General features: G+C 51.0%; 1 protein-coding gene across 1 annotated transcript; it reads right to left on the bottom strand.

Moving 5' to 3' along the window:
• Positions 1 to 6,596: 6,596 nt before the first annotated feature.
• TMEM121B (transmembrane protein 121B) lies at positions 6,597 to 14,457 on the bottom strand. Its single transcript, XM_025851781.2, has one exon. The coding sequence runs from the start codon at positions 8,882 to 8,884 to the stop codon at positions 7,121 to 7,123; it is 1,764 nt and encodes a 587-aa protein (XP_025707566.1). The 5' UTR covers positions 8,885 to 14,457; the 3' UTR covers positions 6,597 to 7,120.
• Positions 14,458 to 16,753: the final 2,296 nt, after the last annotated feature.

The following is a 16,753-nucleotide window of genomic DNA, read 5'->3' as shown; positions in this document are numbered from 1 at the left end:
AAGCATACTTTCCATTTGGATTGTGTTCCCCACAAGCCTTGAATTCTAGTTCTGCTGGCCTTTGAGGCCACATGTCCTCAGCCTTGCTCGCTGTGCTCCCCTTCTCTCGGGCTGCTGCCTGTTCTCCTGACAACTTTATTGAGATACAGTGCACATACCGTGTCATTCACAGCTGACCCTACGCAGTTCAATGGCTTTAAAGAGTTCAGAGCTCAGCAACCATCAGCATAATCAATTTTAGAAATTGTTCTTACTCCAAAAAGAAATCCGGCACCCTTTTTTTTTTTTTTGAAGATTTTATTCGTTTATTTGAGAGAACGAGAGCGTACAAGCAGGGTGAGGAGCAGAGGCAGAAGCGGGCTTCCCACGGAGCAGGGAGCCTGATGTGGGACTTGATCCCAGGACCTTGGGATCATGACCTGAGCCGAAGGCAGATGCTTAACCAACTGAGCCACCCAGGTGCCCCGAAATTCAGCACCCTTTAATCCTTACCCCAACCTCGCTAAACTCCACCCCCCATCCCTCTATGGATTTGCCTGTTGTGGACATAACATATATTAATGGAATCATAAAGTTCCCCAGGGCTTCTGGACCCTTTCTTGAATGTCAGTCCCTGGTTCCTCCCACGTTCCCTCTGCTTCCAGGGAGCCCCCAGTCTCAGACTGGCCTTTGCTCACCACAAATGCTGGAAGTTCTGTCAGCCTGTGGTGTCTGCTGTCAGCTCAATATCAAGAGCGTCAAGAGCATGTGTAAATAAAGCCTTGCCTTGCTTTTTGTATTATTCTGAAACATGGCTAATAAAATCCTGCTTCACCCAGAAACGCCATTCCAAGAACAGATGTCCTCCGAGCTGTGGTTTTCCTACCACTCAAGCCCCTCTCCTAAATAGAGTACAGCTGAAGTGGCTCAAGGGGATGGAAGGACCCACAATCAACATGCGACCCAAACCTAGAGTGGAGCAATGACCCGTGCCCGGCATCCAGCCTCCGACTCCTGAGTGGATTTGCATGCGTCCCTGCCTGCTGTCTGGATCCTAGTCAGGAAGGGGGGAGGGGGGCGGGAATGATTAGATGGTGGTGTAGACATGCTTTCCAACTTCGCTTCTACCCCAGTTTCTCTTTTCTGCTTAGGAAGGACCTCAGAGGTGTTCAGGCTCTAAGGGGGTTGGTCAGTCACTTGAACATCCAGCACTTTGAGTTGGAATCTCCAAATGCGAGGGTATGATGGATTTTACTTCATCTCTGCTTGTCTTTGAAGATTAAATAGGACATAAAGGAGAGGAACATGTACTTACAATGCAATGGGAAGTTTTAATCCGATGGCCTTTAGACTTTGCAGTTAATGTCCTCCCTTCCCAAATAAATAAGGGCAGTGCCAGGCCAACTTCTGCTCCAACACTTCCAGAAAAGACCTGCCAGTTCGGGACCACGAGACACCGGCTGCTCCAGGCTATGCAAGAAAGTAAGGACCCAAGTATGCTTGAGCTGGTATTCCAGCCCTGGCCTTGGGTCTCCGGTCAGGTGGCTGGAGAGAGATTTTCTTTCTTTATTTTTTTTTTTAATTTTAGGATTTTATTTATTCATTTGAGAGAGCAAGCACAAGCAGGGGGACCTGCAGGCAGAGGGAGAAACAGGCTCCCCACCAAACAAGGAGCCTGATGCGGGACTCAATCCCAGGACCCCGGGATCATGACCTGAGCCAAAGGCAGACAACTGAGCCACCCAGGCACCCAGAGATAGGTTCTTTTTTTTTTTAATTAATTTATTTATTTGACAGAGTGAGAAATAGCGAGAGCAGGAACACAAGCAGGGGGAGTGGGAGAGGGAGAAACAGGCCTCTCACAGCAGGGAGCCTGACGCAGGGCTCAATCCCAGGACCCCGGGACCATGAACCCGAGCCGAAGGCAGATGCCCAACGACTGAGCCACCCAGGCGCCCCCAGAGAGAGGTTCTTTAAAAAGAGGCTAGCAACAGTTAACCCAAGGCTGGGGCCCTGGTTCTGCTGCTTACCAGCCCTGTGATTGATCAGGGGATCTGCCTGAGGTCTCGGGTTGCTGGAGGTACAGCAGAGGCTCCTCCCTCATACAGGTCTCCTGTATGGAGTGGATGGAACATCCATGTGAGGGGCTTGAGTGGTGTCCCACACACGGGAGCACTCAGCACACGGTGGCCCTCGTTCCGTCCAGGTGTTGCCACCCATACACATTGCTGCCCTTGGGAGGAGTCCAGAGGCTCCCTTGGGTCTCATTGCCTCTCAGGAAGGAGCACTCTGACCGGGTTCTGGGTCGGAGCAGTTGAGGAATGTGGGGCACTATTTAGCCTTCTTCCTGTTGTTAGGGCTTTTTTACTCTAGTGTTTGCTTTTTCAGATTACAAAAGCAATATATGATCCAAGAGTCTATATTATGGGAGAATATAAAATAAAGCAACTGCCCCCAGCCCCTGGGTACAAGCTGTGAAGTTGGGGTGCCCACGCACAGCCTCCCACATCACTCCTAAATGGCTTCACGGTCCACCTCCTTGCTTTTGGTCTCACCCCAGCCCTCCATGCCCTGCTGCCTCTCCCAGACCTTGGCACTGGGTGCACATTCGCACCCTGTCCATCTGGGTTGGTTGAGGCAGGTGAAGTGCCCTGGAGAACCAGCCTTTGTCCGTTAGAGGAACATGGGCGTCCCCTCTCTCATGATTTCAAGGATAACAAGAGGTCTTGTCCAACATGCCTCCCCAGACCCCAGTTCCTGGATTCCCTTCCTAGGAGGAGTAGTTCCCTAGGCTGTTAGTTCACTGGATCCTTCCCTTCTGATCAGAGAGGAAGAAGATACAACAGTGACCGGAGAGGAGAGAGAGCAGAAAAGAATGACGCACAATTGGCTGGCCCCTGACTTTTGCTCAGTGCCACTTCCTTGGGACTCACACAGAATAGGAAAACCAGCCCCTGCTTTTTAGCCAGACCATTCAGCTTTAATAAGGAGAAGTGGAACTCTATTAACATCTCGGTCTGAAGGCTGCCTGGGGTGGTGCAGATTTTGGAGACAGACCTGGGTTCAAATCTAGATTCCCTTCCTGACTCTAGTGTGGTATTCAGCAAGCTACTCTATCTTTCTGGACCTCGGGAAAATGGAGCTAAAACCCCCTTGCAGATGACTGTGAGGATGAAATGAGCTGCTGTGCATCAAGGGCCTGCCACAGGCGAGCACAGGACGTGTCTCCGGGCTCCTCCCCAGGGCCAGAACTGCAGGGTCAGAATCAGGCCCTTGGCAAGGCCGCGTGTAGCCTCAGCCAGGCCCACTCTGAATACACCATCCGCTCATATGCCATTTCTTCATCTTTCACAGAGTGCTTTCGTTGTATGGTCCCGCAGACCACAGGGGTGGGAGCTAGCTTACCTGTGAGAAACATGTCAATATAACATGCTTAGTCAAACTCATCATCTTATTTTACATCTTGATTTAGGAAGAAAGGAAGATATGGTCTTATGTTTTTCTGTCATTGTTTTACATGTGAATGTTGTCCCCCGTTGTGATTATCAATGTCTTGAGGAAAAGGACCGTTTTTTGCATATGCCACCTCATTTAATTATTACCATAGCCTTGTGAGGTAATAGTGCTCCTGGGTGACAAGTGAGGAAGACACCCCAGGAGTGGAGGTCAGTGCCCACGGCCGCAGCTGGTAGGAGGCAGAGCAAGCCCAGGACCAGCGTTCCCAGGCTCTGAGTTTGCCTCTTTTGCCTCCGGGTCCAACCGCCGTGTGGCCTTTGCAATGGCCACAAGCGCCATAGGGCAACAGCACAGAATGGTTTCAATAGTACTGGCTGTGTCCGTGCTGAAACAAAAACTATTATTTTTGTGCAGACTCAATGTTCTGTCAGACTTCACAGCCCCTTTGTGTGGTTTTGTTGTTGTTGTTGTTGTTGTTGTTTTAAAAAGGCGTTGTTCTCCTCATTCATACATAATTCATTCCTCCGCAGGGACCTAAGTCGGAAAGGAGGGCAAAGTATTTGAATATAAGTTTCTCAGTCTTTCCTTTGGGAAGTTATTCTTAGAAGGAAATGGGAGTGAAAGCCCCAAGTGTCTGGGGAAATGTCTCTCAGGCTGAGAGCCCACCTGTTAGCTCTGCCTATAGGAGGCCTGCCTAGACACCCCCCAGATCAAGGCCAAAGCCACCCCACCTCCCTGAAGAGTGCCAACCGCCTAGAAGGAAATGGCCAAGTGTACCCACAATGTTAACACAAGCCTATAAAATGATGAGAAATGTCACAGTGACATTTAAGAATTTAGTAAGGAAACCAGGACAGGAAAGATCTTAAACCACACAGGAAGCTTGTCACAAGTTTCAAGTTTTTTATTTTCAGAACAGAGGCTGGTTTTATTTTTAAAAAGAAAAAGGGGCGGGGGAAACGTGCTCAATGCTAGTGAGGTGCCACTTCCCTTCTTCCAGGCTCTAACTTCCAGCCAGCTCTCTTCCCCAAAAACACATGGACGCAGAACCAGGCCAGGTTATATCAGAACAGCCTTTAGAGGGGGGCCGATCCAACCCCCTTTCACAATCCATAGAGTCAGAGGCTCAGATCAAGGCATGCCTTACTGGTACCCACGTTAGAGGCCAGCAGTCTGAATTCTGAACCTGGGCTATTTTCCTGTGAATCATGAGCCTCAGGAGACAGTGCACCTCCTGTTTATGAGACCCCCCCCCACGGGGAAACATCTCCAGTTTGAACTCCCCACTACAGATGCCCCTAGAAAGCAAGAAAAATGAAATTTTAGGGGTCATGTCTCATTTTGAGTGGGGCAAGGAAAGAGTAAAACACTCAAGAAAAAAACACCAGAAGGAAGGGATTGACCCCTGAGCGCAAAGTGCTTGCACCAGATGTTTGAAAGAGAACGTCCAGGGGTGAGTGCGGGGCCCACAGACAGAGCCTGAGCAGGCCCAGCCTCTGCCAGGGCTGGCCCGGGTGCCGTCAGTCTCTCGACGTACCTAGGGACGTGGTAGCTCATTGGAACCTATCACAGCCTCCCACCAGAAAACTCAACAGCACTCAGATTTTATAGTCAGTCACTCAGCGGGGGGAGACCACCATCCAAACAGGAGAAAGGGGGTGGGGCAGGGGCCAGCCAGGGGCTGGCCATGGCTCAGACACAAAGTCCATTCACAGCCACTGAGATTAGGTAGCAGAGAAACAGAGCAAAGCTGGAGAGAGATGGAGACCTGGGGAGCGGTCTGGGCCCAGGACTTTGAGCACACCGAATTCAAAGGGAAAGGATATGGGGGCGGGGGGAGTGCAGAGGCAGAAAAAAAAGACTAGTTGCAAAATCCAACCCACTAATATTGGACCTAGGAGGGTGAGGGGCTGGGAGCACAGATGATACATTGAGCGTAAACATGTTTCCTCCATTGTTCCCCACTGTGACAGTAGGGGAGTTTCAGAAGGACTCTGGTCAAGACATCAGCCCCTCTGTGTATCTACATGGAAGTCTTCTATCAACAAACCCCCAAGAAGTTGGGAGAGAAGGGCCTCAAGTAAAAAACTGAGGCCCAGAAAGCAAAAAGTGAGTGCCATCAAAGCTCGTGAGTGACAGTCAAAACTACAATCCATGACTTCTGGTCCTTTGTCTGGGGTTCATTACACCACACAAAGCATACAAAGGGGGGAAGGGCAACAAAAAAGCCCCCACCCCATCCTATTCTGGGGTGGAGGGAAGTGAGTATTTCCTGGCCTTGCTGCCAACTGTCCTCCTGCACTCTTACCTCCCCTAAAAATACTCACCCTCAAAGATTCCAAGAGTGATGTCCCACATCCAGACTATAGGCGGGCAACCCCTGGGTGTCCCTGGTCATTAATCTCAAAAGAATGCCAGTGAGGAAGGCAGGGCAGGGGGAGGATCTGTCCAGGCTCTCACCCATGCAGCCTGCCTTCTCCTTAGAAATTCTCTTAACCAGAGTAGAGGACAAAGGTCACCACCCTTTCTGATTCACACCAGGCTTCCTAGAGGAAGGACAGATGGGGAATTGGATTTCCTTGAGCCAATGGGAGCCCCAACTTCACATCTATCCAGGAACCCCACCAAAGCTGAGCCAAGATCTGACCCAGTCAGCAACAAACCTCAGGAAGGATAAGAGTTCTGGGTGCAGAGGGAGGGAGAGCGGGAGGGCAAGCCAATGGCTGATACTCCACAGACCCTGTAATAAGACTGGCACCAAACCCCAGCTGGATCCAGTGGCCATGTTGAATGCAATTTCTGAGTATTTTGCCTTTATTTTTTGCAAGCAGCATCAGTGTATGATGCAACAAAAGTTGAAAGCACGGAGGTAGAAATGCTCACTCACCCAAGAAAGGGTGTGGTTTGGTCCTTAGAGTATGGACCCTCTCCTCCCCCAAACTGAGAAGAGAGGAGTAGAACTGAGGAAGATCCTGGGTGAGCGTCTCCCTTGGAGGAGAGCAATTGGGCAGCTCCCAGGAGCCCAGCTCTTTCTGGAAATTAATTCACGGCCACAAATTCAGGTAGGAATGAGGAGGGTGGTCGTATGTGTGGTGGGAAGGACAGGGCCTCCCCAGATCTCCTACTGATTGCAAGGGGCCACAGTGTGGACACAAGAAAACTATACTACACACACAGACAAACACAGACGTTGCATCTACCATCTGGAAAAAAATCCAAAAGACACGTCAGGGGAACAGTGGATTCTGCATCAGTTTCAAGGCGTGGGACAATGACCACTAACCACAGCCTATAAGAAGCTGGCACTTCCAAGCGAGGGGGATGGCTTAAGGCCCAGCACCCCTGTCTGGGCACCCCCTTTTTACCATTCTCCCCCAAAATGGACAGGAATTAGGATGGTGGTGGGAAAAGCAGGAAGCAGAGGTATCCGGCCCCTGGAGGCTAGGTTAGGGTAGGGCATGGAGAAGGCAGACTATAGTAGTAATAAGTGGACCTTCCTCCTTCACCATTAGTTGCTGGTCTCCCTCCAGTCTTGACCCAAGGGGTGCAGGACACACTGGCCCTTAGCCCTATTAACAGTTCTGTCTTCCAAATAGAGCCTGATTAAATCTGGGTGATAGACGGTCAAGGGACAAGGGGCTGGGGTCTCTCAACCCCAAAGCAAGCCCCTCTCCTTTATCCCTCCTCAATTCTGGGATGCCACGGCCAGGGTATTGACATAGCCATGGGCACCTCCCTCGTTCTCCGAGATGCAATGGCCCAGCTGGGAGCCTCCCTGAGGTGGTGGTGGTGGTGGTGGCGGTGGCGGGGCAGAGGGCGGAGGGCCGTAGCCCCCTCTCCCCCGATTGGGGGAGGCCCGACTCCCCCGGTCCCAACAGCCCTCTAGGGCTTCCAGGCCGCGGCAGCCAAGGAAGAAGAGGTTCTTGAGCATGAAGATGGAGAGCGGCTGCTGGTAGCTCACCACCAGGAGGCAGCGCAGCGCCAGCAAGGGCACGTCCACCAGGCAGCCGCCCAGCAGGCGCAGAAGGCGGCTACAGCTGCCCGGCCCTGAAGCCTGGCCCCAGGACGAAGCTGCCGCTGCGGCGTTGAGCTCATAGAGCCAGAGCACCGGCGAGGCGAGGGTGAGGAAGTAGACGGCGATGAGCAGGTAGCGCAGGTGCGCGGGTAGCGGCACGCGGCCTTCCAGCATCAGCTCCACCAAGGTGAAGCTGTCGAGCAGGTCCAGACACGTGCCCAGGAAGCAGCCGGCGGCTCGGTGCTGCTGGGGCTGCAGGAGCAGGGGTCCCGCCGAGCCAGGGGGGGCGCCCGCCTCGCTGATGGCCCGCACCAGGCTGTAGAGCAGGGGCACGGACAGCGCCATGGTGAGGCGGAAGCCCGTGGTGCCGAAGGGCGCGCGCAGCTCGATGAGGTCCAGGATGGACGTGCCCAGGATAAGCACCACCTTGGGCGTGAAGGCGATGGAGTAGATGAGCCAGGCCAGATAGGCGAAGGCGAACTCGCCCGCTGCCCCGGCAGCGCCCGGGCCGCCCCCCGGGCCACCTGCACCCCCGCGGCCGCCGCGCGCCTTGGCCCCCGCCGCAGCCCCGGCGGAGGCGGCCGAGGCGGCGGGCAGGTGTAGAGGCGGCGCGGCGTGGTGGTGGTGCTGGTGGTGGTTGTGCACGCCGCTCGCCGCGCCGCCCCGACGGCCCCGGCTGTTCTTGGCGAAGAAAATGGCCCAGCCCACCACCACCACCAGGTCGGTGGCGATCCAGGAGCACCAGTACAGGTCGGTGACGGCGATGAGGTACAGGTCCAGCAGACCGCCCTGTGCCAGCAGCAGCACCACGGACAGCGCCTGGTAGCCCCAGCGGCACCCCGGGCTGGGGGCGCAGCCTCGGCGCCGACCCCTGCGGCCCGACCGGGCCGGACGGCCGCAGCAGCAGCAACACGAACAGCAGGAGGTGCCGCTGCCGGTCCCGGTGCCGCCCACGCCCCCGGCTGAGCGGCCCCCGGGGCCCCCGACGGCCCCGGCCGCAGCGCCCCCGCCGAAGTCCGCGGCTGTCATGCTGCAGGAGGAGGTGGGCGTGGAGGTGGAGGAGGAGGTGGCGGCCGAGGAGGAGAAGGCGGCGGGCGCGGGGTCGGCGGCTGGGGCGCCCCCCTGAGCCGGGGGTCCCGGGAGGCCCGCGGCGGTGGCTGGCACCAGCGGCTTGCTGATGCTGATGCTCTCGTCGTCGTCCTCTCTCTCGGCACCGGTGCTGCTGCTGGGGGAGCCGCCGCCGCCCCCGCCGCGTCTGCCGCCGCCTCCCCCCCGGCTGGTGCTGGTGCTAGTGCTGCTGTCGCCCGAGCCTCTCCGGCCGCGGGAGGAACCCCCCCGGAGGAAGAGGGGCTGCAGCCGGGCAGCGGCGGGGGGCGGTGGGAAGGAGCCGGATGAGGACGAGACCGAGCGGGGGTTGCCGAGCGCTGGGTGCATTGTCCTCCGAGGAGCTCCGGGGGGCTGCCCAGCTGCTCCCTCCCCGCCAACCCCGGGCTGGCAAGGCGGCCGAGGGGAGCCGAGGCCAGCCGCCGCCTCCTCCCCAGCGGCTGGGACTCGTACCCGGGTCGGGCAGCAGCGAGATCCGGACTGGAGCCACCGGACTGGGCGAGCCAAGCCCCGGGAGCCTGGGAAGTGGGGTAGGCGAGGAGCTGAACCCACCGCGGTGACGACGGGCGAGGCGGGGGCGGGGAGCTAGCCCAGTCGGAGAGGAAAGAGAGGCTGGCGGTGGGGAAACCAGGACTGGATTCAAGGGGGAGAGGAGGAGGAGAGACCAGAGAAGGAGAAAGCCTGGCTCGCTGGATCCGCAGGAACAAAAGGGGGGAGGGGTTGCTGAGGCGCAAGAGTTCGGGTGGGGAGCTCTGTGAGGGGGCCTAGAGGATGAGAGGGGAGGAGGAGAAACGGGGAAGCGGGAGTGGGCGGGGTTGACGCTGGGAGGACCTAACCCGAGCAGAGGATTCCTACGGAAGTCGTTCAGCGATCCTACCAGCCTAACTGCTGAAGCGTTAGTAACGCGATGGCCTTGGTCTCCGCGTAGATCATGCCTCTGAGCACCAGGCACAGACGACAGGTTCCGGCCTCTGCTCCCGGTCAGCACAACTTCTTTTGCAGGCAGCAGGGGCAGCTTTGGCCTCTACATCCAGTCCAGCGCCCTTTTACCTGGGGCAGCCTGCCTCTCCTTCAGACACTTGAAAACTAACTGAGCAATCAGGCCATGCGGATTAAAAGGACCAGAAACAGCAGCCCAGACATGAATTTCTACATATTGCTGTGCCCTGCACTGGGTTCAGTGATAGACCCTCAGGGACGTCCCACTTTCCAGTGAATGGAGCAGTTCTTTGAATATAACTGCTTGGGGGGGAGAGTGCAGGTAAAAGAATTACTCATGTGGCCCCAGCCGAGTGGGGCTTTTGGTATTCTCAGAGGTCCTTAAAGTGAGAATTAGAAATAATAAAGATGTATCTAGAAGAGAGGAAAATAAAGGGACCTTTAGAGCTACGGGTACCTTGATAAAAACAAAGGCTCAAATTGGGTGCTGGTGAATATTACAACCTGCCACCCTGGACAGGCCCTGCAGGCTCAGAGCTCATTCTGACTCACCCCCTGGGATTTATTCCATGACTGGGGCTGGATACCCATCAGCAACTCAGGAAGGCAGCAGGTAGAGTTATGGTCTTAGAGGTTTAGGGGAGAAAACAATGACTGGAGCATTTGGGGCTCAAAAAAAAAAAATTGAGGCTCATGTATAATGCAAACATCCCAGCCACGTCAAAGCAAGGCAGGAAACTTGTCTGCCCCTTCCTCCTTCTCTGCATACTTCAGGCTGCAAGTTCCCTGCCTTGATTCCACTGCTGTTAAAACTTGTACTGTTGGGGCTCACACCATGCAGTGCCAGGGAGGAGGACAAGGGAGCACCATGGTGGAGGACAAGGGAGCACCATGGTGGCTGCTTGCCCAGCCCTTGCCCCTAAATCTGCCTTGTGAATAAGGGTCAGTTTGGGCCAAAACTGCTTTTTCCAGTCTCTTGGAGGTCCGTCTCTACAACTAATCCATGGTAGATATGGGATTTAGAACCACTAACCTGCACTATTTCCACCTGCCTCTAGCACACATAACCTTTAAAAAGTTCGATGTCCAGTCATGCCAGAGATATTAGATGGTGAGAATGCTCTGGGGTCTCAGCTCTGCCACTTAGCTTGGGTGATTTGGAACTGGTTATTTCCCCTCTGGCCTCACATTATCCAACTGTAAAAAGGGACCAATATCTACCTTAACAGGCTGTTATTAAGAGAGGTCATGAGTTCCAAGGGTTTAGCCTAGTGCCTGGCACAGAGTATGTACTCAGCTAAAGGCAGCTGGTGTTATCATAATTCCACTTAGCTCTTGTCTTTACCTCCCAGAGAACATTTCCTCACGGCACAAGCCATTAATGATGTTTTCTGGGCTGAATTCCTTCCTGAGGCCACATTCAGAGTTCTGTCCCCCACAGCTTTGCACTTCAGTAAGTGCCAGGGAGCAAAGCTCTCATTAGACAGTGATTCTTGGACCTGGTCTCCACAGACTTCACAATGTGAGAGATTTGGCTCTGGCAGCGGGTGCCAAGGCCCAGCCACATGGGGCAAGGTGGGGAATAAAGAGCGTGTGCAGACCGCCCGCATGTGTGAGCGTCACAGCAGGTCTGGCAGATGTCAGGGCTGAGACAGTCCAGGTTAAAAAGCAGACTGGGGAGCTGCCAACTGCTAATGGGAGTGATTATAGCCAGTCTCCCAGCTCTACCACAGGGAAAACAGCAGCCAACGACTAACCTGAAAGCTGACCCAAGACTTCTGCTCAAATTAATGAAGCAGTTGAAGGAGCAAAAGCAGCGGATGAAGGCAAAGAACTGGGCTCCTGCGAGAACACTGACAGATCGGTCCCCACGCCCCACACCTGCCGGCTCCCCTGACCCACTCACCACTCCCCCATACTCCCCTCCTCCTCTCACCTGGCAGGCCTAGTCCCTCCTCCCACACGTGCCTCCAGGACAGGGATCTCCCCTGTAACTTGAATTGTAACAGCCCTTTGAAGTTATCTTTTGTATTTCTAGGAGATGAACTTTCTGTATGAGATCTTTTAGCCCAATTTTTTCAGATTTGAGGCCCTGAATAAAAGACCATATATAATAAGGATGAGAAATCAGAGTACACAAAAGAATAAGTTGGTGGCCTGGGTATTGGAGGGATCTCCTCTTTGCACTGGGTTTTCCCTAATCTTCACACACACACACACACACACACACACACACACACACACACACACACACAGCCTTTGCTTCAGGCTGGAAAGGGCTTGACAAAGACATGACAAGGAGAAGAAGGAAGACAAGAGACTTTCTCATATATAAAGTGAGAGCAAATATCCCACAAGGATGTAGAAAAGGGAGACACAGTCACCAAGCACCTCATAAATACTGAGGGTCTAGCTAGATATCTTACACACAATACCTGGAAACTGAGACACAGAGAGGTTAAGCAACTTACTCCAAGTCACACAGCTAGTTAAGGTTAGATCCAGACTTCTCTCAGCCCAGTGCTCTCACCACCTACCACTCTCCATGATGGCAGCAGCTCATAGGCATCCTGGGGGACAGGGACAAACTAAGCAGGTTTCAATCCAAAAAATATTTCCCTAAGAACCTGCTAAACACTGGGCACTGGGTAAGGTTCATTTGGAAACCTAATATTCTTGTCCTCCTGGAACGGAAAGGCTAAGGGCTCACTGCCTTCCTGGAGCAGCAGTGGATGGACTAGGAGTAAGGGAATGATACCCCCAGCCAGCTCAGCAGCATATGAAAGCTCACTGAGGCAAGGCCAACCCTTCCACATACTGAACCAGGCCCCATTCTTTCCCAATCCATTCTCTGCTCACTATCACTGCCCTTTCTCACCTTCACAGCAAGAATAAAGAAAAGGTCCAAAGAGAACTGTCAGAGGGGCGTGTGGAGCCCCACAGGTGCTCAGTGAAAAGACACAAGCAGGGCCCTCTGGTTCTCAACTACGCAGTCACCATACCGACCTGAGAAAATGAAAGGGAAGCTGGCAGGGAACTGGGACTGAAGTAGGATGAGTCTGTGAAGCTTGGGCTTATTAGGAACTTGAAGCCTCAAAATGACTTTTAGAGCTCTCTGAAGATAGACACTACCCCTGTCCCAACTGAGACATCCTCTAGTACCTGGAGCAAAGCTGTGCCTTGAGCTGCCCCACAGATGTCTCACAGAGATGCCACTACCCTCTTGGATAAAGAAGTTCCAGCATCAGCACCTCCATGTGTCAGTCCCCAGGCTAGGTGCTGCGGTTCCAGAGACTAAACCAAAGCAAGTCTTCTCCTAGGCGTCCACCCTGGGAAGGAGATACAGTGAAGTGACTGAATGCTATACAGGGTGCAGAAGAGGTGAAAACAGGAGTCGGTAAGGCCTTCAGAGAGGAGGGGAATGTGCGAGCTGCTGTAAAAGGTGGGCAGATGGTGGTTAGCAGATGGGAGGGAGGGGGGTTGGGTTGGGAGAGCATTCCAGGTAGAAGGAGCAAGATGAACAAAGTACCTATGGAATGAAATAGCAGGACACGTTTAAGGAATTACAAGTATTTGACATCGCTTGCATATGAAGTACAAGAAGATGCAATAAAAGGTAAGGCTGAGGGAAGAGGCAGGAGTTAGGTTACACAGGACCTCGTATGCCACACTGAACTTGGGCTGCATTCTGAGACAAGAGGGAACTCTTGAAAGCAGAAATGTAACAAGAACAGATCTGCATCTTGGAAAAGTTGCTTTGCAGTAAAGATGATGGATTGGAGGGAAGAGAAAATGAAAGCAGAGACTATGTTCCACTTCTGGCAATACTGTGAACTAAATAATATAAAACCTCTCCAGCTCACAAAAAAAACACAAGATAAAATTAACTGTCCTTAAAAAAAAAAAAAAAACAATTGAATGTCCTTTTAAAAGCCCAGTTAAAAGAGTAAGATAAATTCTAGGGGCCATAAAGAAAGAGCAAACTGGAAGCCAGAATGGTTAAGTGAAGTGAATGATGCTGTGAGTGCCTTCACATATGTAGGCTGTCTCAATAGGGAATGTTGTCTAAGATGGTAGGGACAAGCCATAAATAGCAATATAATTTAAATTTACCTAAATTAATATTAATTGAAATAAATTGAAACTTAAAATTCAATTCCTCCATCTCTCTAGCAACATTTCAACTGCTCAAAAGCCCAATGTGACTAGTGGCTACCATATGGATATAAAACAGCAGATATAAAACAACTCTATCACTGGACGCCTGGGTGGCTCAGTTGGTTAAGCGACTGCCTTCAGCTCAGGTCATGATCCTGGAGTCCCAGGATCAAGTCCCGCATCAGGCTCCCTGTGCAGCGGGGAGTCTGCTTCTCCCTCTGACCCACCCCCCTCTCATGTGCTCTCTCTCTCTCTAATAAATAAATAAAATCTTTAAAAAAAAAAAAAAAACTCTATCACTGTGGCAAGTTCTATTGGACCACGCAGATGGGAACTTGGATTTAATAGCCAAACAGAGACAGGAAACCTGGCATTCAACCCAAATGAGGCAAGAAGGCAGAGATGACCTTCCTACATACAACCAGAACCCTCAATAAAAGGATGGACTAGAAAAACAAATCTACCACCTAAACGGGGAGACTACATGGAGACGAATGAGCAGTGGCCTAGGCTGGAAGTGAAATAAAAACCTTTCCTGTAAATTCATTACCATGGGTTTATACCACGTATAGATTTGAAATTTGAATGATCTCATGCTGAAAAATTAACATAAATATTGGTTGTAGGCCGTTAATAACCATGGAGGCCTCTCAAAGGCAAATATGAAACAGTTCTGAAGGGACACACCTTCAACTCAGGCCTTAAAGAAGTCCCACAGATAAAATACCAGTAAAAGTGAGCTCACACTCCCAAATTACAAAACACATAAGGAAGTAACCCATCATGAATGAAAGCCAGCAGATTAAACATACAGCAAAATTAGACCCTCCCTACCCCACCACCAAGAACTTGAAATGATGAAGGCTATACCATCAGTGGGTTTACTACGATTAAAAACATAAAAAAGAATACACTGCTATAAAAAAAGAATAGTATAGAAAAAGAAAAGAATAAGGCAGGGAGAAGTACACCCAAGAATGGCAGTGTGTGGATCTCTGTGAATTTTCTCTCCAGTAAAACAACCACAACTGGTGGAAACTATAAAAAAACCATTTAAAATTTCTGAAAATCGTATTAGGGCACCCAGCAAATGGAAAAATATTTATTCAAGAAAGCATACTAAATTTCTTTAAGAATAGCAAGAGTCTGTGGCATTTAAGCCACAACCTGCTCCCTTCCCTCCCCCCACTGAGTGTGACAGAAACTCTACTTCAGTTGAGTACAGCCAAGAAGAAGGGGCTCCCCATCTCCCAGTCTAGGATAATAGTTTGTCCCTAGGAAGGGATTTCTAATCCCACCCCCCACCCCCGCTTCCTGTGTAGAAATTCTGTGCCAAAACACAGCTGAGAGGTCTGAGGTTCCCTACTTCCACCCAGTCCCTTCTTGTAGAGTGAAAGTTCTAACCTAGGTGTGGCAGGCCAAAAATACTGGGCCAAATCACCCTGTCCCAGCTCACTGGTAGCTTAGGGGTCCCAGGCAGGGAGAGGGAAGCGGAGAAAACAAGAGCCTATTACAGTCTCCTCTCATCCCCTTCCAATTCGTAGAAAAGGTGATTCACTCCAAGAGAAGTATGTTGCTGAGCAGTGGCACAACAGCTCTGCCTTAGATGTAGAAACAAAGAACTCTGTAGCTCAACCTAAGGATTCTGACTTTATTTGGAAAAGAGTTGGGGAAGTTCAAGTCCAAAGGCACTGTTGAAGACAACGGAGCTCTTGGTGGTGAGTAATTCAGGAGGCTGATAGTTCCATGATGGAACAAGTGAAACAGTAAACCAGCTAAAAGTTTAACAAAGAGAACTAGGGAAAGAGCTAAAAAGAACCCACATGGGGACAGAGTAAGCCTCAAAAACTGGTCTCAAGAACTATCCCTGCAGGAGGGGAAGAATGAAGGGGAGTAATTTGGAGGGGGAGACGAACCATGAGTTCGTCTGACTCTGAAAAACAAACTGAAGGTTCTAGAGGGGAGGGGGGTGGGGGGTGGGTTAGCCTGGTGATGGGTATTAAAGAGGGCACGTTCTGCGTGGAGCACCGGGTGTTATGCACAAACAATGAATCATGGAAAACTACATCAAAAACGAATGATGTAATGTATGGTGATTAACATAACAATAAAAAAGAACTACCCCTGCAAAGGGGCCCAACTCTATTGGATCAGATGTTAAGCAATTGATGCCCCAGGACATTGTCAAAAATAACAAGACAATCAGCTATCAATTAGTGAAGATTAACAGATGGGTGTGATACCAATAGAGGCCGACCAGCCAGAAGCAAAACTGGGAGATCAGGGGAAAACAGTCAATGAGAACCCAGCTAAAACTGCAGCCATCCCAGGAGGGAAGGGAGACTGGGTGCATGTCCAAGGCTATTGAAGAGACATCAGAGGTTTCACACTATAAGGAAAACAGATTTCATTGAATTCGTCCAGCCATGGATATCCATGACATCCATGATACCCATGACAAAAAGTCCTGAGGTGGGGGTGAGAGATCATGGTCAGTTTCCTGAATTGTTACAAGATATTATCTTAAATGTCCAGTTTTAAAACACTATGAAACATATAAAGAAAAGAGGAAAGTGTAACTCATACATAGGGAAAGCCAGACAACAGAAACTGTTATTGAGGGGCCCAGACACTGGATTTAGGAGACAAATACTTCAGAGCAGCTACTATAAATATGTTCAAAGAACTAAAGGAAACCATGCTTATAAAGAATTATAGGAAAGTATGATGACAATGTCTCATCAAATAGAGAATATGAAGAGACAGAAATAATAATAACAAATGGAAACTTTAGAGTTGAAAAGTTCAGTAACTAAAATGAAAAATTCATTAGAGGGATTCAACAGTACATCTGAGCTGGCAGAAAAAAGATTCAGCAAACTAAAAGATACACTGATATAGATCAAACACTCTGAAGAATAGGGAGAAAAAAGAATAAAGAAAAAAATGAACAGAACCTCAGAGAGATAATGGGACACATTAATCATATCAACATAGACATAATGAGAGTACTTGAAGGAGAGAAACAAAAAAGCAGAAAAAAATATTCAAAGAAATAATTTCTTGAAAACTTCCCAAATTTGATGAAAACTACTAATCCAC

This window comes from Callorhinus ursinus, unplaced genomic scaffold, assembly GCF_003265705.2.
Source record: "Callorhinus ursinus isolate GAN/ISIS: 27379988/994484 unplaced genomic scaffold, GSC_fseal_2.0 scaffold74, whole genome shotgun sequence".
In the NCBI taxonomy this organism is placed as follows: Eukaryota; Metazoa; Chordata; class Mammalia; order Carnivora; family Otariidae; genus Callorhinus; species Callorhinus ursinus.
The sequence above is the reverse complement of the archived record's forward strand: the minus strand, read 5'-3'. Positions and strand labels throughout refer to the sequence as shown.

Coding starts and splice junctions, on each gene's coding strand:
- TMEM121B (XM_025851781.2), bottom strand. CDS start 8,884: ATGCACCCAGCGCTCGGCAACCCCCGCTCGGTCTCGTCCTCATCCGGC.